General features: G+C 45.5%; 1 protein-coding gene across 3 annotated transcripts in view; it reads right to left on the minus strand.

The window, feature by feature from the left end:
- NAPB (NSF attachment protein beta) overlaps positions 1–24,232 on the minus strand; it is a 40,935-nt gene that overhangs the window by 4,441 nt on the left and 12,262 nt on the right. For 2 of the 3 annotated variants that reach the window (XM_059036854.2, XM_067012981.1), the window contains exons 2-8: positions 18,483–18,562; positions 13,791–13,907; positions 12,284–12,330; positions 12,115–12,192; positions 7,788–7,843; positions 7,532–7,616; positions 603–707 (exon numbers count right to left, since the gene is read on the minus strand). In XM_059036854.2, coding sequence (XP_058892837.1) covers positions 603–707; positions 7,532–7,616; positions 7,788–7,843; positions 12,115–12,192; positions 12,284–12,330; positions 13,791–13,907; positions 18,483–18,562 — 568 coding nt within the window. The remainder of the gene's footprint in view (positions 1–602; positions 708–7,531; positions 7,617–7,787; positions 7,844–12,114; positions 12,193–12,283; positions 12,331–13,790; positions 13,908–18,482; positions 18,563–24,232) is intronic. The other variant, XM_067012982.1, reaches the window with a different exon arrangement.

A 24,232-nucleotide genomic window follows, 5' to 3' on the forward strand; every position in this document is an offset into this window, starting at 1 on the left:
ATTATCACTCAACATCAAAATCAACCTCTGTTGATCAAACCTGTTTATTGTGAATTTCAATTTCAGTTAAGAATAAACTTCTAAACCAGTTTTTCCGAATGCGGTTGCTGTGGGGAAGACCACGTGAGCCAGATCCAATGTTCGGACCTCCCAGAGCAGGTGTCTATTTTCACGCGCTGGAGGAGGCTCTGCCCAGAGCCCGGAGCCCTAACCCCAACCCCGAGGACACAAAGGCTGCCCTGTCCCTGCCTTCACCTCCAGCTCTCTCTTTGCTTTTCTCCCAACCCTCATCCCAACTCCATTTCTGAGTTTAAAAAAAGACACGATTCTGCTTTTACTGTCTCCCCATAGCCCCTAATTTCTTTAAACCAAAACTACTGAAGGAAGTGTGGCCCCCAGGGGGCGTTCACTTAAGACAAAAGCCTCAGCAGCTGTCACTCCAGCTGCGGTAGTACAGCCAGGACAGGGTCAGAGTTTCACCCTCCACGTTGCTTTTCATGTACGCAGCACAGTCTTGCTCCGAGCAGGTATCACGGACAACGGCTGAGCACCTGTGCTTAGGGGTGAAGCGCATCAGAACCCACGCTGCAGGGCCCCCTCACCTTGGCATTCAGCTCATCCACTATGAAGTGACAGAGGGCAGCTTTAAAGAAGTAATCCTTTGCACTGTACTTCAACAAAGGGTTATCCATGGTGTTGGCCCCAACCTAGGCACAGAAAGTGGGATCAGAGTGAAAAGGTTTGCCCTCCTACACTAGGCATGCTGACCCTCATCTACTCTTTAGCAAGTACTCTGCACCTTATGTTAGTTAAGCTATGAAATCCATTCTTTTAACCCAAAGCCATGTACCAGAAATGTTACTAGACAAGAAAACGATATTTAAGACATAAAGTGCTGACCTATTAAAAAGGACTCAGCAGAATTCCACATCCAGGAGGATGGAACAGATGTACTGTCCTCTGTCCCTCCTGCTAAGTACAACTAAAAGCCTTGGATCTTTTATATGAAACCAACATACGGAGACTGAAAGGTGGAGAGAAGAGCAGACCAGCCAGGGACACAGGGCAAACACAGCAGGGAGTTCCCTGGTTTTTCTTTTTCTTGCATAAATCCCTGACTTGGAACAGAAAAAGCCAGCAACCCGTAAATGCCGGTGGGTGCAGCGAAAGAAAGAGAGAGAATAGATGAAAGCCTGCTTTCTCCAGCCAGAGGACCAGGAGAGAGGCAGCTAGCAAGACAGAAAATGTTTAGATGACACCTGCTCTGATCCACCCCACTCACAGCAGCAAAAGCCAAAGAGGAAGACAAGATGCCCATCCTCCTGGGAGAGCCCCACTCTCCTGCCAAGGAGGCCAGAGCAGGAGCCAGCCTGCGCCCCCATCACAGAGGCACTGGAGACCACGTGGGGACTGCATCACCTCCTCCCAGTGGGAAAGAGGTCCCCTCATCTCCCAGCGGGCATGGATTCACCTTTACCTGCTGGTAACCAGGCGGTCGAGTGGGGAGCTCGAACCCTACCTCCACCTGGCAGGAGCGAGGCCACACCCTTTCAGTGCCAAAGAAAACCAGCTGAGAGAGGAGGTTTAAACAAGACCCTGTCTTATAACACAATGTAAGAATATCCAGTTTTTAATTAAAACTCACTTGCAATACCAAGAAAAGGGAACATCTCAAGTTGAATGAAAAAAAGACAACTAATCAGAGTGAAGTAAGTCAGAAAGAGAAAAACAAATATCGTATATTAACACATATATGAAGAACCTAGAAAAATGGTACAGATGAACTGGTTTTCAGGGCAGAAATTGAGACACAGATGTAGAGAACAAACACATGGACACCAAGGGGGGAAAGCGGCGGGGGTGGTGGTGTGATGAATTGGGAGATTGGGATTGACATGTATACACTGTGGATAAAATGGATGACTAATAAGAACCTGCTGTATAAAAACTAAAATTAAATTTTTTAAAAAAATAGACAACTAATAAACGACAGCTGTCACATAGCAGAGATGTGAGACTTAGCTAACAGATTTTAAAGGGGCCTTTCTAAAATGCTTCCACAAGCCATTAGAAAACTTCTTGAGACCAGAGGAAAACCAAAGCATCAACGAAGAAAAATTCTCAGCAAGGAACCCCAGAAGATACAAAGAAGAAATGAGTGGAAACTTCAGAACTGAAATACACAATAACTGACATAAAAAGTGGATGGGTTCAACAGCAGATCCCATGGAACAGAGGAAGGACTCAGTGAACTGATGGAAGAACATTAGAAATTACTCAGTCTGAACAACAGAGAGCAGACAGACCCAGAAAAGAGGAGCAGAGCATCGGGACATAGAGGATAATAAAACAAGGCATAACATCTGGGCTGTCTGAGCCACAGAAGGGGAGAGAAAGAGGGAGTGGCTAAAAAAGCACTTGAAGAAATAACGGCTGAAAATTTCCTAAATTTGGCAAGAAACAAACATAAACCTACAGATTCCAGAAGTTTATTGAAATCCAAACAGCATAAAAGCAAAGATACCCATGCTAAGCCACATAAACTTCTGAAAACTGAAGACAAAGGAAAAACTTTCTGAAAGTAGCAGAAAGAAACACCACCTCACCTACAGGGAAAACAGCTTGAATAAGAGCAAACTTCTCATTAGAAACCACGCTGGTCATAAGGGCACATTTTTCAAGCACTGAAAGAAAAGAGCTGTCAACCCAGAATTGTGTACCCAGGGAAGATATGCTTTAGGAATGAAGGGGAAATCAAAACATTCCCAGATGAAGGAACCCCAAGATAATGTTTAGCCAGCGGACCTACCCTAAAAGAAGAGCAAAAGGTTGTTGTCTAAGTAGAATAAAATACAGGAAGGAATCCTGGAACATCAGGAAGAAAGAACACATTAAGCAAAATATGGGAAAACACAATGGGATCTTCTCCTCCTGAGTTTTCTAAATTAAGTTGGATGATTGAAGTAAAAATTGTAACAGTGGCTGTGTTTCTAAAAGTGTGTAGAGGAAATATTAAAGATAATTATATATTGAATGGGGGAGGATAAAGGAACAGAAAGTAAGGTAAGATTTCTGTATTTCACTGGAACTGAAAAAAATGATGACATCATTAGCCTGTGATACTTTATGTAAATATAACACCTATAGCAATCACTACAAAAGCTATTTAAAGAGATACACCCAAAACCACTATAGGTAATCAAAAACCCCCTGGAAGGTAGGAAAAAGGAAACAGATAAACAAAAAACAGAGGATAAACAGAAAACAAAAAAATAAAATGGCAGACTTCAGTTCTAATATGTCAATAATTACATTAAATGTGAATGGTCTAAACATACCAATTAAAAGACAGAAACTGGCAGAGTAGATTAAAAATATGACCTAACTCTATGCTGTTTACAACAAACGCACTTCAATTATAACAATATAGGCAGGCTTAAAGAAAAAGGATGCATAAAGATATATCATGTAAACATTAATCAAAAGAAAGCAGGAGAGGCTATATTAGTATCAGAGAGATTTCAGAGCAAAGAAAATTACCAGAGACAGAGGGGGACACTGTATAATAATAAAAGGGTCAGCCCAAGAAGAAGACACAGCAATCCTAAATATGTATGCACCAAACAGAGCTGCAAAATATTGTGAAGCAAAGGCTGACAGAAATGAGAGATAAACAAATCCACAGTGATAGTTAGAGACTGTAACACTCCACTCTCAACAACAGAAATAGAAAATCAGCAAGTATACAGAAGAACTCAACAACTCCATCAACCAAGAGGAGCTAATCATTTATAGAACATATCACCCAGCAACAGCAGAACACAGAATATATGCCAAGACCATATTCTGGGCCATAAAACAAACTTCTAAGAAATGAAATCACACAGAGTGTATTTTCCAGCCACAACAGAATCAAACGAGAAATCAACAACAGAAAGATAACAGGAACACCTCCAAACCCTTGAGAATTAAACAAAACACTGATAAATAATCCATGGAAATCAATAAATAAAATAAATAAATATAAAACAATGTAACAGAACTGTGAGACACAGTCAAAGCAGCACTTAGAGGGAAATTGAGAGCACTAAAAATGCCCACACAACAAAGAGGAAAATCAATTAGCTAAGCTTCTACCTTCAGTGCCTTAAAAAAGAGCAAAATAAATCTGAAGAAAATAGGATAGAAATCAGGATAACAATAGGAATCAATGAAACAGAAAACAGGACGACGATAGAGCAAAATCACCGAATTCTACCAAATGTCTAAAGAATTAACACCAATCCTTTACCAACTCTTCCAGAAAAGGAAAGGAGGGAACACTTTCTAACTCATTCTGAGGCCAGTATTACCTGGCTACCAAACCCTGAAAGAGACATTACAAGAGAAAATTAAAGGTCAATATCCCTTACGAATGCAGATGCAAAATCCTGAACAAAACACTAGCAAACTAATTCCAGCAACTTACAAAAAGGATTACACACCATAACTATGTAGTAAAGGATTAATTTTGTCCAAAGTGCCTTTGCCCATGATTCCTGGTAAATAATCTCTAAGCCCCTGGAATGTCCTGACTGAAAGAGTGTTTTTGTTTACCCAGTGGTCTTAGACCATGTAGTTTAGCTCAACCTATGGAGGGACTGCAGAATAAGGCCAACCATATTCAGGTGAGTTTCTTCCCCAGTGGCAATACCCTACACATGCTTTCACTCATCGCTGTTGGAAGAAGTCAGTGTTGTCTGCACAGTTACACAGTCCCAGTCTGGGCAGGACAACAGGAAGCTCACACTCAGGGCTCTCCTGACCTCCTCTCTGTGCCTCTTCCTTTGGCTGATTTGGGTCAGCATCCTTCTGCTATAATAAACCATAACTGTGATATAGCAGCTTTCACTGAGTTCTGTGAGTCCTTCCAGAGAATTATCAGGTGCTCTTGGAGACCCTGAAACTTTTCAACAACCAAACAGGATCTATCCCAGGGATGGAAGGTTGGGCCAACAGATAAAAATCAACCAATGAAAGATACTATGTTAACAGAATGAAGGACAAAAACCACAAAATCATCTCAAAAGATGCAGAAAAAGCACCTGACAAAAACAAATATGCTTTGATGATAAAAACAAAAAACTGGGAGGAGAAGGGAACTTCCTCAAACTGATAAAAGGCATCTGCAAAAACCCACAGCTGACATACACTCAATGGTGGAAGACTGAATGCATTCCTTCTAAGACAGGAACAAAACAAGGATGTCTACTCTTACTACTTCTACTGATCATCATTCTGGAGGATCAAGCCAGAGCAAATGACAGGAAAATGAAGTAAAAGGCACACAGATCAGAGAAGTAAAACTATCACTACTTGCAGAGGACATGATTTTGTATAAAGAAAATCTTACAGAATCCATAAAAACTCATTAGAGCTAGTAAACAAGTTCAGCAAAGTTGCAGTATATAAAATGAGCAATTAAAATCAGAAAAGAAAACTGAGAAAACAATTTCATTTACATAGCATCAAAAAGAATAAAATACTTAGAGTACATTTAACCAAAGAAATACCAGACTTGCACACTACAAAACTCTAAAACATTGTTGAACAAAATTAAAGATGATCTAAATAAATGCAAAAGCATCCTAAGTTCACAGATTATAAGACTTAATGTTAAAATGACAATACTTTCATCAAAATCCCAGCTGACTTTTTAGCAGAGATTGACAAGCTGATCCTAAAATTCATATGGAAATGCAAGGGACCCCAAATAGCCAAAACAATCTTGAAAAAGAAGGACCAAGTTGAGGACTCACCTCTTCTGATTTTAAAACCTACCACACAAAGTCACAGTAATCAAAACAGTGTGGTACTTGCATAAAGACAGAAAACCAGTAGAATAGAATAGAGAGCACAGAAATAAACCCTCACTTATATGGCCACACGACTTTCAACAAGGGTGCAAAGACCCTTCAATGGCAAAAGGACAGTGTATTCAACAAACAGTGCTGGGAAAACTGGACATGCACAAGCAAAAGAATGAAGTTGGACCTTTTACCTTCACCACATACAAAAATTAACTCAAAATGTTTGAAAAACATAAACCTAAGAACTAAAACTATAAAACTCTTAAAATGAAACATGGGGAAATGCTTCAGAACAATGGGTTTGGTAATGATTTCTTGGATCTGACATGAAAAACACAGGCAACAAAAGAAAAAGCAGACAAACTGGACTTCATCAGGACTTAAAACTTTATGCATCAAGGGACACTAATAACAGAGTAAAAAGGCAACCCACAGAATGGGAGAAAAGTATTTGCAAATCACATATCTAATAAGAAATTAATATCCAGAATATACGAAGAACTTCTAAAACTCAACAGAGAAAAACAACCCAATTCAAAAAGGGACAAAGAGGGACTTCCCTGGTGGCACAGTGATTAAGAATCCATCTGCCAATGCAGGGGACACGGGTTTGAGCCCTGGTCTGGGAAGATCCCACATGCTGCGGAGCAGCTGAGCCCATGCGCCACAACTACTGAAGCCCGTGTGCCTAGAGCCCGTGGTCCCCTACAAGAGAATCCACCGCAATGAGAAGCCCGTGCACCACAATGAAGAGCAGCCCCCGCTTGCCACAACTAGAGAAAGCCTGAGTGCAGCAATGAAGACCCAATGCAGCCAAAAATAAATAAATAAATAAATTTATATTTTTAAAAAAGGACAAAGAAACTCAACAAATATTTCTACAATGAAGGTATACAAATGACCAATAAGCACATGGATTCCTAACATCACTAATCACTAGGGAAATGGATATTGAAAACACAATGGGATATCACTTCACACATTAGGGTAGCTATTGTTAAAACACAAAACAAGTGTTTGTGAAGCATGGAGAGCTGGAACATGAGCACACTGACAGAGGGAATGTAAAATGGTGCAATTTGGCAGTTCCTCAGATAGTTAAAAAGGGACTTGCCGCGTGACCCAACAATCCCAATTCTAGGTATATAAACTAGAGAACCGCAAACATGCCCGCCAAACCTGAACACAAATATTCTTAGCTGCATTATTCATAATACCCCAAATGCAAACAGCCAGATGTCCGTTAACTGACAAACGGTTAAACAAACTGTGGAGTATTACAGTCACCCCTCCAAACCGTGTAGTATTACAGTCACCCCGCAGTATCCAAGGGGGACTGGTTCCAGGACCACTGAGATACCAGTGTCCACGGATGCTCAAATCCCACAGTAGGCCCCCCATATCCGAGGTTCCACATCCACGGACTCACACACCATGCGACTGGGAGGAGGGGAGGATGGGATTTCTTTGTGAGATGATGGAAATATTCTGGAACTAGGCAGTGGTGTTGATTATACAACTTTGTGAATAGACGCAAACTCAGTGATGCGTACTCTTTAAGAGGCTAAATTACATGATACGTGAATTATATCTCAATAAAAATCATTACTAAATAAAAAGTTGAATTTAAAAAGAAGATTCAGAATGCCTTCTGCCGGAAGCTGGGCAGACAGCAGCCTCACCTGCTCGAAGATCTCGATGGCCTTCTGGTACTGCTCCAGCTGGGCGGCATACGCGGCCACTTTCAGCAGACATTTGTTAGCTGAGCTGAAACCGAGAACCAGAGCAAAAAGAAAACACTCCCAAAGAGAAATGACAAGACGTCTCAGTGCACCTTCACGTGGTATGATGCAAGGGGCTCCCAGAGCAGAGTGAAGGTCTGTCTTCTATTACATGTAACAAAACCCATTGAATTATATCAAGAAAAATAATACTTGCCTGTTGGATTCTTCCCCTTTGTAATAATCAGCTGACTGTTCGTAATGGGCGATAGCCTGCAAACACACACACATTTTATTCAAACTATTTGTTTGAAGAACTGCATTTTAAAACTACATTTGCACAGATATTTTTCCTATAAATAAACCTTTTCCAGCAGCAAATCTTTCACAACCCAGCCTGCTTTATTTTGGGAACACAAGAAAGTATGCGATTCCAGCAGATGGCTTGCTGTACATCAAAATCTCTTCTTCCTACCTCCCACCCGACAAATGCCCTGCCACCCCGTCTCCCCAAGTCTGCTGCAGTTAGGGGCAGCCAGGTGACCTGTCCTTCCCAATGGGATGAAGGCAGACACGCTGTGGGCCACCTCCAGACGTGGCCCACACATCTGACTCTGCAGCCTTCTCCAGGCCTGTCCCCTTCCCGTGAGCTGGAAGGCAAGGGCCACATCTAGAGATGCTGGAAGCCACAAACTGAAGATGGTAGCCCTTCTGTCAGCCTGGTTCCCAAGTGATGTCCCTACCACCGCCAAACCCCAAGCAGTGACAGTGGACTGTTATTTCAGAGACGTGTGAGGCCCTACTCCATTCAGATCTATGGCTTGCTGCAGCAGCACAGACGTTCCTCACGGATACGTAAGGGTCATCCAGAATAAAGGTGTTGCCTTCCACCTAAGATGGGGGGAGCTGTGAACAATCAAGTGGAGAGAAAACAGGCTGCAGCCTGGAAAGCTAGAAGCCCTGCTCGTGCTGCAGCTTAAGACTTAGTGAAATCAAGCACCTGACAGCTCAGAAAGCAGAACCGTGCCTGCGGAGCAGTGACCCCATGGTTAAACATAACGGGCTACAGGGCTAAGATGAAGAATAATGATAGAGTATCAGTACGAAAGTTCTTCATGAAATGGTAAATAGAAACAGCCAGAAAAGAGTATATACAAATACACAGACACGTGGAGGAAACACCTGGAATCCACCCTTTTGGAGCACAGTCAGAGCCCTCACACACACACACACACACACACGCACACGCACACACACACACACGTGCATGCTTTACTCTCCCGCTACACCATTAGCTCTGAGGGCAAGCAGGCCCACGCGGCTTTGCTCCCAAGCCCGGCGACGCCTGTCACACAGCGGGTGCTCAGCCAACAAGTGCTGAGGGGACGTGGGCAGCTGCATTTCACAGGCAGTCCGGATTACACTACCAGCACCATCATGACTGATGGGAATGCCTACCAAAGAAAGGTTTCCCATGAATTTCTGCTTAATCAAACATTATCTCTCAACTGTCCTCATTCTCTGAAGTACTTTGCACCCTTTCCCATTGTAATAATGGGGTAAGTATGGGAAACAATACCAAATCACTGTGTAAAGAGTATCAGGCTGTATAACCTCTTCCCATGGAGGGAGCGTACATTACTACTCACCTTCCTGGCTCTTATTGCCCAGAACTCAGGGAACAGTGCTGGCTGAACCATGAGGAACTGCTGTTTTGGAGAGTAAAAAAAAAAGGCCCAATGCGGATGATATGGTTTAACCTGACACTTAGTAAATAATGACACTGGTTCATCAAGATGTTATAGCTCTAAACTACAGCTAGATTTATCACAGTAAAAGAAAAATTCTGTTTGGTTTTTAATAATTAATAATGCTAATTAAACCACTAATCAAAATTTCATGGTATTCCCAAGTTTTGACAGAAAATAGTTGAAAAAAAACTTACCTAGCGCTTAACAGAGAAGTTTCAGAGAAAAGAGGTTGGGCACGGGTTATCTCTGGATGTTCACACTAGTGTGGAATTTTAACATGTAGTGATATTAATCAGGCACAAGTCGACCCTTACATGTTAGAATTCAGCCCAGAGTATCTTACAATTTCAAGGATGATAATAAATATCAAAAGTAGAACACAGCCGCCAATTACAACAGCACATGTAACAATAAATCCAGACACAAAAATCAGTTATTATCCTGTAATTTGGGTAGCGTGCCACAGGAATCACAATACTCCTCCTTGGGGAGTCTGGTAAGCGTCACGGTGCTGGAGAACACTGGGCCCTGAAGGCAGAGACTGGGCTCTAGGACTGCAGTCACCACCAGAGTCTTAAGGCAAACGCAACAGCTAAGGGTCAACCTCAAGAGTCGACTTTGTAGGTCAAACAGCCTTAAACAGCCTTCAAATGGGATCATTCTTTCAGAACCTACGCCCTGAGAACCTGCCATCGACACTTACCCTACACTGTAACAGACAACACGAAATCACGTTCTCCAGGGGCTGAGACGGACACGAGTCAGAGCTCCTCTGGGTCACTGAACGTTACTGATTATTATTATATAAACGTTTTACTTGGAAGTCAAAGGAGTATCGTGAGTTTATGGAACTTCATATTTCCTTGTTCACCAGTTAAAATCTGAGTGAACCAGGGAACACATCGTGGCCACATTAACAAGGAAGAAACATAATGAATCAGACGTAAGATGCCTCAGTGTAACTGATTTTTCAAAAAACATCATGCGCCATCAACACAACCTGGAGAGTCCCACCAGAGAGGCGAGGGTGAGGACGTTTCTAGACACAGGAGCCCAAACATGAGGGAAGAAGACAAGCTGACCCCCACGCCTGTGCCGAGTGATGTGGTTCTTACGATGCACCGTGACACGCCCCACGTAAGCGCCAGGAGGTGCTGCCCACGGGCAACCTGCAGAATGGCAGGAACACCGTGGGCGACAGGCTGCAGAAGCTCCCGTGACAAACTGTCAACTTTGTACAAGAAGAAGGAAAACGAGTTCGCCACAGGTTGTTTATCTGCCCTGAATCTTCTGGAGACGCATGTAGTAAAGAGACTGCCCAAGACCACCCCAGAAGACAGAGGACTGAGCACCGAGGACAGGAGCGGACGCAGCGGCCTCGGAGAAACTGGAGAAACGCTCTGCCCAGCAGCGCTCACCCCCCAAGGTGGTTCAGCTCAGTACAGATGTGCAGCCCACCCCAGCCACCCAGACTCGGCTCCTCCTGCTCTGCCATCGACTCTGCACCCGGGAGCAAAGGAGGGCTCAGGTCTGGGGCTCATCACCTCCTCCTGGGTCTGCAGAAAACCTCCTCACAGAGACGGGGCATACGGCCCTGATGTAGTCAAGGTTTAAGGGCAGCCTCAGAAGAGCATGGCACAGTGTCACAAAAACGGCTCAAAGCCAAGTCCATGAAACGAGCCAGAGGGTTCTGAGCCGCGTGACCACAAGGGGCATCCGCATGAAGTCAAAGAGTGACGTTAACAAGGCCTGTCTGACTGCAGTACCGAGAGGGCCTCCCCGCCCGAGACTCCGTCTGCTCCGGCAGGTGCAGTGTGGCAGTGAGGGCATCCTCTGCTCGCTCATCAGAGCCTGGGCCCTCGGACACACCAGTAAACCACAGGAAGGTTCGGGCTACATGGGGCACCCACTACAGTGGAGGGAGACCGCAACACAGGGATGGTGAGCAGGCCATCACAGCGCCTGCAAGGGGGCCATTAAGGTGGGGGATGCGTCTGGGTGTGTCCCTGTGAGGGCTGAGGTCCCAGTTTTAACTAGGTGGCTGTGATAGTTCTCATCACAGGTACAAATGAGCAAAGCTCTGAAGGACAACTGACGTGTGGGAGAAGAGCTCAGGGCAAAGGGACAAGCAGCGCAAAGACTCTGAGGCAGAGCACACCTGTGCGAGGGTCAGCAGAGGTCAGGGTGGCTGCTGCAGGGGGAGCAGGAGAGCAAGGGGGGAGGAGGAAGAGGGGAGCCTGAAAGGTGCTGGGTGAGGGGCCAATCCGTGGGGCGCAGGAGGCCACCTGCAAGGTTGGAAGCAGCGGAGAAACAATCTGATCTCCTGCGAACGAGGATGGCGAGTTGCCAGCATACACGGGACACTTCAAGCTGCGATGCTGCGTGAACACAGACAGGACCATGGGAGCGAGCACAGTGAGAGCAGACGAGGGCCCAGCCCCAAAGGGAGAGAGGAGGAACCAGCCAAGGGTGGGGGGCAGAGAACCAAGCGGGGGCCGTGCTCCCGAGGCCAAGGGAAGAGGTGAAACAGGAGAGGAAGAGAGACAAGAGTGACAACGGTCCAGCGATAGTAGCAGGCAGGGGGTGAAGGGTGACCTCTGAGAGCTCACCGTCCGCCCCAGACAGTGCAAGTCATTCCTCCCTGACTCGCGCCTGCTTCCCACGGCGCTCGGTCTTACACAGACGCCGTCCCCAGTTGGACGGAGGCAGCTGGGGAGGTGGCAGGGCTCTCGCCCCCACCCCAGCCCGAGGTCTCCACGTGACCCTGCCCGCCACCTCCCCCCGTCCGCACACCTTCTCGATGTCCACCAGCTCCGTCTCGTAGATCTCCGCGATGGTGATGTGGTGCTTGGCCGCGATCGTGAACCTTCCCTGGGGAGGAAACAAAGCAGTCACATCCCGGTTAACTGTGAGCTATCTCGAGGGTTCCACCCCACGGCCGCTCAAGCAAGGCATGTCTTACCATGTCTGTGTAAATGTCGATGGCTGCATTTAAGCAGTTGATAGCCTCTGAAGCGAAGGCATTCAAGAAAGACAACGAAAAATCCATTCAGTCAGAGGGTTCGCTGAGCCTGTCTTCCTGGCTGCTTCTACACGGCTAAGGGGCCCCGCTGGGGCGGGGCGGGGCGGGGGCAGGGTGGTTGGCAAGAAGCAAACACACGTCCAGCCCCTCGGGGAGCCTGTCCACGGAAGTGTCATCAACACCTGTCAATCTATCCACTAAAACCTAAGTGCAGCGCACTCCTCGCTGGTATCATGTATATGTATTAATTTTGAAAGACAGTACTTTTTGTACAGTGTTAAAAGATGCTAACTTTCGGTGTACTAACAAATACCAATAGGAAGAAAAAAATCTAATAAACGAGAGTGCTAATGACACTCATTTTCTGAAACAGTGAGCCGACAGCTCCCCACCACACGGTGGCGTTTACAATGCTGGCAAGCGGTTAGCGGCTCCAAGTTTACTGCTTTTGCTCTAAAGAGGCAGCAGAGCAAAAAGGCCTGACAGAAGGATCAGAAAGATAAGGAGATTAGTGAAAATAAAAGCAATTTCCCCCTAAGCTGCATATTGATGCACTTTTCCTCCCTGTGTTTTCTGGATGCATTTCTATGAGCACTGACATATTGTGAATTTCAGATTTCGGATCCCCATGGCTCCTCAGCTGCCGTGAGAACATTTCCCAGGTCAGTGAGACGCCCTGAAGCCAGGGGTTCAGTGCCTGCAACACACTCTGAAATACTGATGTGAGGTGATTCTACTGTGCACTTAGGCTGTGCCCAGTTTTTCCCCTTTGGAAAATAAACTGTGGCTAATCCTTATTCCACAGCCCTTGAAATAGCTTATTTCAGTGTGAAATATTCACAAGAGCTGGGATTTCTGTGTTAAAACGGGCTGCTGAAACAAGGAAGGAGGTTCCACAGCCACCAGTGCATGTGTGGAGGGAGGAGATGAGGCCTTCAAGCGCTAAGTGTGCACTCCTCTAACTCAAAAAAAGAACGTCTGCAAAACGTCACCTCTTCAAATACCCAAGATCATTCTTTCCTCAAAACCTAAAGTGTTTGAAAAACACTTTTTAAAGAAGTCACATGAATGCTGTGTGAATAAGCTGCTTTCAACTATAGGATTTTACGACCTCCCATTAACTGGATCTCCACACACACTATTCCGGAGTGAGGGAACACTCGTTTCCTTTAGTGAGCGATGTACTCACTCACACAATTAAGATAAAACTTAGATAAAATTAACGCTAACTTCCAAAAAACTGTCCACAATACAACTCCACAGTGGAGTTCAAGAAAATGGTGTTGAGCACTAAGCTGGATAAATTTAACAGATTTTCTCCTCATAAAAGCTTCAGATGATTGCAGTTAAAAATCCCCAAATCTCCACCGTCCTGAAGCGCGAGCATCTCGCTCTCGCAGCACAACCTGCAGGAGGTCCGGCGGGCACGGGACAGAGCGCAGCTCACCTTGGGGGTCTGCCTTCTTGTAGGCGTTCCCAGCATCCACAAAGCTGGTGGCGGAGTCGTGTTTGCTCTGCAGCTGCATATGGAGCTTGGCTGCCTGACAAAACGCATTTCCTGCAGCTGAAAAAGACAAATGACTAAGTTAACACAGAGGAGCAAGCACCCTGCAGAGCGGCCCTGCTCCAGGAGCCAGGCCCACGCCTGCCTGGGGAAGGCCCCATTCCTGACAGCAGGACACGTGCCTGTGACCCAGTGTACCTCAGGTGGCCACAAAGACGCCAAGGACCCAGGGGGACAGCCACAAGGGCTCCTCTCAGCCCCAGGCCTCCTTCCACACTGACCGCCTGGCGGTGGGTGTTCAGCTCTATCCCCAGCACAGACCCCGCACCAAAAGGGCGTCTCCGTGGAGGTGTGAGGCCGGGAGGGCCCACAGGCAACGATGCGCACCACCCATCTCTCTGTGTCCACTGGCTCAGCTGGCATCACCGGAGAAACAGCGACAAAGGCTCCCAGATGGAGCACGCTCTCAAGGAGTGAAGATGAGGCCCATAATTTCGAAAGTCAAAGCTCTTTCCTAAGTTTATGACGAAGTCTGACAGAGTCCCATGAGGTTGAACTGTGCATGTCCCACTTGGTGTGGAACTGGCACACTTCCCCGCAGTCACACGGGTGCTGCCCGGGGGCACAGCGTGAGAGGTTCACGCACTCAGCTTTTCCAGAAAAGGTTCTGGATCAGGAAACGTGGCTTCTGGTGGGGCTGAAATGGAGGAATGAAGGAGGAAGGACCGGGCTGGGGCGGAAGAGGTCAGGCCCACCCAGGAGGCTGTGAAGGTCAGCATGGGACCTGGATGAGGATGAACCCACTTCACCACGAGGTCCTCAAGCACAGAGGAGAACCAGGACTGGGGGCAGCTCATGAGCGTCTGGAGTCGGAAGTCAGGACTAGCAGGGATGGAGGAAGAGCTCGCCCCATTAGGAAAGGCACGACCAAGAGTATCACAAAACCTCCTGGTACTTAAAAAAAATTTTCAGTCATAAACGTTTCAAAGACATTCAGAAAAGTATAAAAAATAGTGACAGACGCCTAAGAACCCTGATGGTATTAAAAACATTTACTTTAAATTTCTTTTCGGAAACAGAACAGTCAATTCCACTGAAGCTTCAGTGGTTCTCCGTGTCCCAACCACGCTCCCAGAGGAAACTACATAATTCCCACTGGGGTTTCTGGACCTTCACCCAAGGGAGAAGAGGCAGCACAAACCCCTGAGCCGGCCTGCCCAGATTCAAGTCTTGCTCTGTGCAAGACAAAAGAGCACCCAGGCACTTCTGAAAATATTTACCCACCAGCGTGGCCTGGGCCCTGCCAGTCCAAGCAGACACTGGCCTGCGGCTGGAGCTGGGACTGCAGAAGCCTGCCCGCCAGGCCTTGACCCCTACCTTGGTGGACCGCGAACCCAGAGGCCCAGAGGAGGGGTCAAGCGACTGCCAGGGTGGTGGGCAGGCACCCAGGTCCTCCAGGCAGCTGTGAACTTCCTGGTGGCAGTTCAGGAACGTAGCGGCCGAAGAGTGGCTCTGATGGGCTCGGCCTCAGAAGTGTGTAGCCATCACTTGGATCTTCTAAGCAAAACGCTCAGAACGGCCTGGCCCAGGCACGTGCACGAGTATTGGCCATTGTCATTATCACACGTAAATCTGTCCTTAGAGAACACCTGTGCTTCGCTGTGTTTAAATGTCATCATTTCTTTTACAACCGAATCCTCCCTCTCCCGCCAATAATCTAATTTTTGACAGTTTATTTGTGCTGGCCATCCCAGAACCAATTGTGGTCCATTCTTCCCTGACTGAGGGTAACAACACGGCATGCAGGCTCTGCCATGTTGGCTCCACTTCCCCGGATGATTTTTTTTCTTTTAATAAATTTATTTATTGATTGATTTTTTGGCTGCGTTGGGTCTTTGTTGCTGCACGCAGGCTTTTCTCTAGTTGCGGTGAGCAGGGGCTACTCTTCGTTGCGGTGCGCGGGCTTCTCGTTGTGGTGGCTTCTCTTTGTTGCGGAGCACGGGCTCTAGGCATGTGAGCTTCAGTAGTTGTGGCATGCAGGCTCAGGAGTTGTGGCTCACGGGCCCAGCCGCTCTGCGGCATGTGGGATCTTCCCGGACCGGGGCACGAACCCGTGTCCCCTGCATCGGCAGGCGGATTCTCAACCACTGCGCCACCAGGAAGCCCCTGGCAGGAGGATTCTTAACCACTGCCCCACCAGGAACTCCTCCCCAGACAATATTTAGAGCTTTGATTTTATAATTTCACGCTCCCACCTTCCAAAACTAGGTGCTGGCTCACTCTTTCAGTCTGAGCACTCACTCCCACCACCGCTAACAAACGCCAGCTCCATCTCTCCAAACTTGGAAGTGGTTTAATACATGCTCCTTTAAAGACAAAGTTACACGCTTTCTCAGGCCCAATTTCCTCAACTGTAAACATCTAATACCTGCCAGGATGACCTCTCAAAATTGGAGTAGCAGATGAATTAGTTTATAAAAGAACTTCTAAAACTATAAACAAATGCAGTGGTGTCATGATTACCACCACTAGGACATGGAAGTAATTTCAAAGAACCTGATTTTTTTTCAGTTTCTTATTTCATTTTTTAACCATTTTTTAAATTGAAGTAGAGTTGATTTAAAATGCTGTGTTAGTTTCAGGTATACAGCAAAGGGTTTCAGTTATATACATATCTATTCATTTTCGGATTCTTTTCCATTATAGGTTATTATAAAAGATTGAGTATAGTTTCCTGTGCTATACAATAGGTCCTTGTTGTTTATCTATTTTATATATAGTGGTGTGTATCTGTTAGTCCCAAATTCAAAGAACCTAACACTTATTAATTCACTACACAAATATGCTGAGTATCTATCGTACTGGTCCAGGGCCTGTAGGTAGATCACAGATAAAGCCCAGAAACACCATGGCTTTCTAAGGTTTATGTTCTAGTGAGAGGCAGCACATAATAAGCACAGACAACACAAATGAACAAATGTATTTCATTTATTTTTGCTAGATGGTGGTAAGGGCATCGGAGAAAAGGGAACGGGACTTCCCAGAAGAGAGGACTGCTATCTTTAAAAGCGACGGCCAGGAAAGACCTCACTATGAAGACGATGACATTTGTAGAAGGACCTGGAAAAAACAGGGACTGGCCACGCCCTACTGTAGGGAAGAGAGTGCCAGAGGGAGGGCATAGCACAGGCAGAAGCTCAGAGGAAAGAGCCGGGGAAGGAGGGGTGGACAGGAGAAGCGTCCAGAGTCGGGAGGGGATGGGAGATCGAGTAGATCCTGAAGGGCACCATGAAGGACGGTAGCTCTGATTTAAAATAACATGACCTGACTTAATATTTAACGGGATAGCTTTGTTTTCTTCGTTAAAACACACTAGGAAAGTAAAGAAGCAGGGAGGTAACAGTACAGGCAAGAGATCACTGGGGTCGGGGTGGGGAGTGCACACACGTCCCCCTCGGTTACATAACCGGTAATGCCCCTCTGAAAGGAATTTCCAAAGTTTAGAACATCTGGTCACCAGATAAAATAAATAAAGGGTCTTTTTAGATAAGATCACTTTTTACATATGATTACAGGAGCTGAACCAAACAAAAGATGTGAATGCTAATACTCTTTTCTCCTCCATTTTAAAATACATTATAATTCAGGTATAAATGCACTCTGGAAACAGAACATACCTTTTAAACCTACAACTAAACCTATAAAAAGAATTTTACAGCCAGAAAAGACCTTTCAGGGTCATCTAGTTCAACAGCATTTTCTTCACTGAAATGATTTTGAAGTGTCAGCCTTAGAAGCAAGGGGGAAAATCGTCACACCGCACACCTCACACTTACATGATGCGCTGTGTCACTGACATCTCCATCAAGCTGGGAAAGCACACAGGGAAACACACTTAGAGAGGGCAAGGCCCTGCCTCAGGTCATCCGCAGGTGCGAGGGGACTGGAGACCCACATCCTGCCCCATCAAAGGCTGTCTCCACCACAGAACTTCTTTCTCCAGGGGTAGAGGATAAATTTGTTTCTCAAGTCAGTGTTAGAAAGAGCCATTCCCTCTCAGAACAACGAAAAGAATTCTGATTTTACTTTGTGTAATTTTCCCCGGTAGAAAGCATTATGTTAGAAACTGACAAGTCTGTCAGGGTTTATAGAAATAACACCTCCCACTGCTGCATTTCTCAGTGGACCACAACCAGTTATCAGAGTAAGGAATGGTTAGAAATTCTCCACCAAGGTTTAGGTAAACAAAAGCAGACTCTCCTGTTTATCCTACTTGTTTTCAATAAGTTTTACTGCAACTTTCATTCCTTGTGGTACTGAATTTATTTAAGCACATTAATAATTTAATTTAATTTAGTTAAGCAAAGATTACTATTCTTAAATCCAAGTACCTTTAAGTCTTTTAAATCACCACATGTCCACTGTATGAAGTGGTTTACAGACACTAAAACAGACATGGCCTCTATGCTTAAACTTCAGCCAGGATTTCAAGCTTTGTTCCCTTGGATCAAGGCCCCCCTCTCCCAGTCCACAGCAGTAGTTTTTCTAAGGGGAAGGCAGACAGTCATTTCCTCCTTCAAAGTGATTTTAAAGTTATTTGCCTAAAAAGCAAACAAACAAAAACTTTATACATACCACTCCAATTCTTAGCCATCTTGAACATATTTGCAGCTCTGGTATACATTTCACACGCTTCTTCTATTCTTGTGTTTCCTCTGAGAAAAATTTAAAAATGAGGTTAAGTTTTACTATAACAACCATCCACATCCCTAATCCTCCCCTCCTCTCTCAAATAATAAACATTTAATGAGCACTTACTATGTGCCAGACCAGCATTAGAGAACCTTAACAGCTGCTCAAAGGAGTTACTCTAATTATCGCTGTTGTCCAGATAAGGAAACTGAGGCATAAGAAAGTAGCCACACAGCAAGGATACCACAGAACTGAGACTCAAATACAGATGTGGCAGGACCCAGGGCTTACACCCTCAACCAGAGTCTTTTCCATGCATGAAAACTGAAGTTTCACTCATTCTGAGAAATGAGACGTACATTTTTCAAAGGAAATTAGGATAAAGACATCTTGACACTTGTAACGTCAAAGAGTTCAGCACTATGTTTATTCAGACTTAAAAGTAAAAACAAAACCCAGGGCTTCCCTGGTGGCCCAGTGGTTAAGAATCCACCTGCCAATGCAGGGGACACGAGCTCAAGCCCTGGTCCGGGAAGATCCCACATGCCTCAGAAAAACTAAGCCTATGCGCCACAACTACTGAGCCTGCGCTCTAGAGCCCATGCTCCACAACAAGAGAAGCCACCGCAATGAGAAGACCGCGCACCACAACAAAGAGTAGCCCCCGCTCGCTGCAACTAGAGAAAACCAGCACGTGGCAACAAAGACTCAACGCAGCCAAAAATATAAATGAATGAATGAGTGAATGAATGAATGATACTCAACATCATTAGCCATCAGAGAAATGCAAATCAAACCACAAATGAGATATCACTTCACTCCCACTAAGCTGGCTAGAATCAAAAGACAGATCTAACAAATGTTAGGGAGGATGTAAGGAAACTAGAATCCTCATATACTGCCGGTACAAGTGGCAAAGTGTATAAAAAGCCACTTTGGATAACAGTTTGGCAGCTGCTCAAAAGGTTAAACAGTTACTATATGACCCAGAAATTCTACTCCTAGGTACATACCCAAGAGAAATGAAAAAAACATTAGTCCACATAAAAACTTGTACACAAATGTTCACAGCAGCATTATTCATGACAGACAAAAATGGAAACAACCCAAACGTCCATCAAATGATAAAGGAGGTACACACACAATGGAGGAGATCAGACAATAAAAAGGAATGAAGTACTGATTATACTACAAGGTAGACGAGCCTTCAAAAAACATCATGTGAAGTGAAGAGCCAGTCCCAGAGGAGCACACCATTCACATGAAAGGTCTACAACAGGCCAATCTACAAAGACAGAAAGCAGACTGGTGGTTGCCTAGAGCTGGAAGTGCTAGGGAAAAATGAGGAGGGAGGGTACAGAGTTTCTTTCTGGGGTGATGAAAATGTTCTAAAACTGCTTGTTGTGATAGCTGCAAAGCTTGGTGAATATGCTTAAAACTACTCAACTGGGCACTTTAAACGGGTGAATTGTATGGTATGTGAATTATATCTCAATAAAGCTGTTCCCCTCCCCTCTAAAAAAAAACCCCTTTGGAAGTTATGTCACACAGCCAATAATAGGATGGCAACAAACCACACCAAAAATGAAGCGTCAGAATAGGCAAAGCCTTCTCTCACTCACACCTTCATGTTCCTTTTTCTCTACTTCAAAGCTACATTTAAAAAAGAAAGCTAATTATCCCAATGGAAAATTCCAAACTTGAGAAAGCTTTCAATCTTAGCCACAGCTCCTTGTAGCTAACAAAGGTTTGCCACTTTCTGTGTCTTACTTTTCTAACATGTACCAGGAATCTTGAACTGTAATTATAGTGCAATCATTTTTTTTTAAATTTATTTTTGTTTGCGTTGGGTCTTCGTTGCTACTCGCAGGCTTTCTCTAGATGTGGCGAGCAGGGGCTACTCTTCGTTGCGGTGCACAGGCTTCTCATTGCGGTGGCTTCTCTTGTTGCAGAGCACAGGCTCTAGGCACGTGGGCTGCAGTAGTTGTGGCACGTGGGCTCAGTAGTTGTGGCTCATGGGCTTAGTTGCTCTGCAGCACGTGGGATCTTCTAGGACCAGGGCTCGAACCCGTGTCCCCTGCACTGGCAAGCGGATTCTTAACCACTGTGCCACCAGGGAAGTCCAATGCAATCGTTCTTATTAAAGGTTTCCAAATAAACTAGCTTAATTAAAATGTACTTTATCCTATTATTTTCAGAAGCAGGCTCAGCTAGGAATAATAGAACACCTACATTATGCTAGGTTTTATGCTGCATTATTTCCACACGCCTTACGTCACCTTCATTATTACAATGACCACAGAAGATCTCCATGTTACAGAAGAGAAAACGGTACCTGGAAGTCATTGGCTTGCCCAAGGTCATCCAGCCAAGGTCAGTGGTGGAGCTGACACCTGATAACAGGTTCAGCGATGTTTATAAAAATAATGAATAAAACCTGCCTCACCTCTCCTAAAACAGAATCACCAGAAAAATTCTCATGTTAAAAGCACCAAAGAACTCATGTGTCATAAACAGACATAACTTAAAGAATTCATGAAAAAAATACACTTTTAAGTCACTCCAAATGCCTACTGTGTTCTACACCCATGAACGTTGATTTTTATAAGTTTTAAGGACAAATATTCAGAATTCACATTCAAATAATTCAACTGATCGTTACCCAGAGCCCCTATAAGTGAGGTAGAAGATCCTCAAAAACAGAAACAAGTTTCATTGAGGGAGTCTACATTATAAAGTGATATAGTACAGTACATGGCACTGACCTACCAGAAATCACTAAGAAAACAAAGACCTTACCCAGGAAGAGGTCAGAATGCCAAGAAGAGTATTTAACTTCAGTGCTGGAGAAGTCTGAGAGTGTCTAACATCCCCACCCCAGGTTCCAAGGAGATGCGGTAAGTCACATGCCTCCCCCAGCCCCCAGGAGCAGCAGAGCTGGGACGGAGCCTGCCTGCAAGCCCCTGCCTCTCTTAACTACCTACCCCCGGCCCCTACCTGTTCCCGTTTTAATGTTTAGGAGGGAAAAAAATGAGCCTGGGAAAAATCACAGCCCATTATTCCAAAGAGCTCTGATGACATCTACACGCAGACCAGCCTATTAATCCTCCACTCATCCGAAGTCTTGAATTTTCCTCATGGTGAGTGAGAGCTACCTGGGAGCAGCGGGAAACTGCAGCTGAGCACGTGCGCAGGTGGGGGCCAGAGACACCAAATCAAGAGCCGTGGGGACCAACGACACACACCAAGAGATATGCCCCAGAGATGTGGGGCAACTGCTGAGGCGGAAAGAACGCTGCTCTTAACCCACGAGATCTGGAGCAGAAGTGTCCTACTGCGTGACAATCACAGAGCTGTGAGGATGCCAAAGCAGGACTAGAGACAAAATTCAGCTTCATCATCAGAACACCCTGAAGGGCTGTCAAACCGTGTGGAAGACTGAACACAGGGATCACTTGAGTTTCCCAGGCCTGGGAGAGGCTCCTCCTCCTCGTTCACCAGTGACACCACTCCGGCCACCAGGCTGATGCCGGGACAGGGTCCAGCACAGGGCCTGGCTCACAGGCCTCAATCACAAGGCTGAAGACCCAGCGTCAGCATGGAAGAAACAGCCCACATCACAGATTTGCAAGTTTTCCCACGTGTCCCTCAAAACAACAAGCAAATACAGAAAGCATCCTGAAAAGAAGTGAAAAATTCAAAGTCTGTTTAAAATACCTCTACCATTAAAGGAAACAGTTTCTCTATTCACAACACTTCTGACACCAAACATGGGTTTTTTTATGCCAAGCAACTCTCCAATTCCCTGCGGCCACCAGCGGGATGTCCTGCAATTCAATTCAGTTCCACACAGACCCCACAGGTTGAGCACCCGCACTTCAGATGCCCGCTGCAAGTGCTGGGTCCCCCGTTCTTCTGACCGACTGGCTACAAATCAGGCGTTCCCACAACCTCCTCCTCAAATTCGATAGTTTGCTGGAAGGATTCACGGAACTCAGAGAAACACATTCCTATCACTGGTTTCTTATCAAGGACACAGCTGAGAAACAGCAAAACGGGAGAGAGGCACCGGGCAGGCGTGTCGGGAGGACGCCCGGAGCCCCCCTCTCCCTGGGAGCCCCCATCCACCCAGGAGCATCCTCTCCCTGGGAGCAGCACCTCCATGTGTCTCCAACCTGGAAGCTCTCTGAGCCCCGTCGTGTCGGGTTTTTACAAGGCTCACGGCAGAGGGACTGACTACCCTGGTGACTGACTCAATCCCCTCGGGGGTGGAACGGAAAGTTCCAGCCCTCTAATCACTGGCTGCTTCCTCTGACAACCAGCCCCCATCCTGAAGCCATCAGGACCCACCTTGAGTTACCTCATTAGCATAACCCAGGTAGGGTTGAAAGGGGCTTATTATGAATAACAAGACGCCCCTCTCACCCACACCACTCAGGGTCTTACAAGCCTTTACCAGCTCCATGTCAGGAACCCAGGGTGGAGAACAAATATATATTTCATATATCACAACATCACAGCCATATACAACTATTTATTCTACTTTTTACCCTCCAACAAGCAATTTACTTTCATCTGATACTTCATTATCTGTAATCTCCACAGACTCTAAAACTTGGGAGTTTTCCTAGATAAACTTAACCCTTTCAGGGTTATTTTAGTTCTGGGTTTAATATATCTGTAAACAGTCCAGCTTCCTCCACGTGATGAGGAAGCAGAGCACCTGCAGCAGGTATAGAATGCAGAGGCCCCAGGGAGATACTTTTCCTAGTGCTCATTTGAATTCTTATACCAAGAGCCTGTAACTGCTTGACTGAAGTCCTCTGCTTTTTCACAAACCAGTAACAGGAGTAGGAGTGGCAAGCATGCAGGCTTTGGAGTCGGACTGCCTACCAACAAACGTAGGCATCTGTCGGCTCCCCCCCACCCCCCAAGAGCAGACACAGCTCCAAGCCCCAGAGGGCCGCCCCCAGAGCAGCTGGCAGAAGACAAGCAGGGGCCTCAAACTTGACAGATGGCCTCAGTGCTTTGCCCTGGACACTGGGATTCCATCGTCTGGGAACATCTCACTTTATTTCCATTTATGTAAGAAAAAATAATCACAGATTCTCAGACACAGGAAACAATCTGAGACATTTAAAGACTGTCTGACAAAAGTATCTGCATTTAAGCATAACTTGCTGAAATAAAGTTACAAGAACAGGTACAGCAAAGAAAGCTACTTGGACTTTATTTGGTAATAGTCCCAATGCTTTGACTTGATATGGGGAATCACCTCTCTTGAAGAGGGGAGATATGTATAGATTGGACCTTTTAGTAAAACAAACCAAGATACTTAAATATTACAAGGAAGCCAAAAATAGGAATTACTGGATAAACTCAGAAATGACACACACAACATGACTTGCCAAGAGAAGTTTTTATATTTAATTTCAATCTTTATAAAAATTCAATTTTTAAACTGAATTTAATCTTTCAGACTTGTGATTCCCATAGGACAATGATGGCTGCCTAAATACAAGCACGTCCTCACATCCTCCAGAACCACACAGATCAACAAGGAGCAGATACAAACACCCATAATACACTCACGGCAAAACTAGCAGACAGAATTCAACAAGACTTCATTTAAATAAAGCTGGGGAAATAAAGACCCTGAACTAGCAGAGCTAGGGACACAGCCCCTGCTAGAA

Source organism: Kogia breviceps, chromosome 14 (assembly GCF_026419965.1).
Source record: "Kogia breviceps isolate mKogBre1 chromosome 14, mKogBre1 haplotype 1, whole genome shotgun sequence".
Taxonomy (NCBI): domain Eukaryota; kingdom Metazoa; phylum Chordata; class Mammalia; order Artiodactyla; family Physeteridae; genus Kogia; species Kogia breviceps.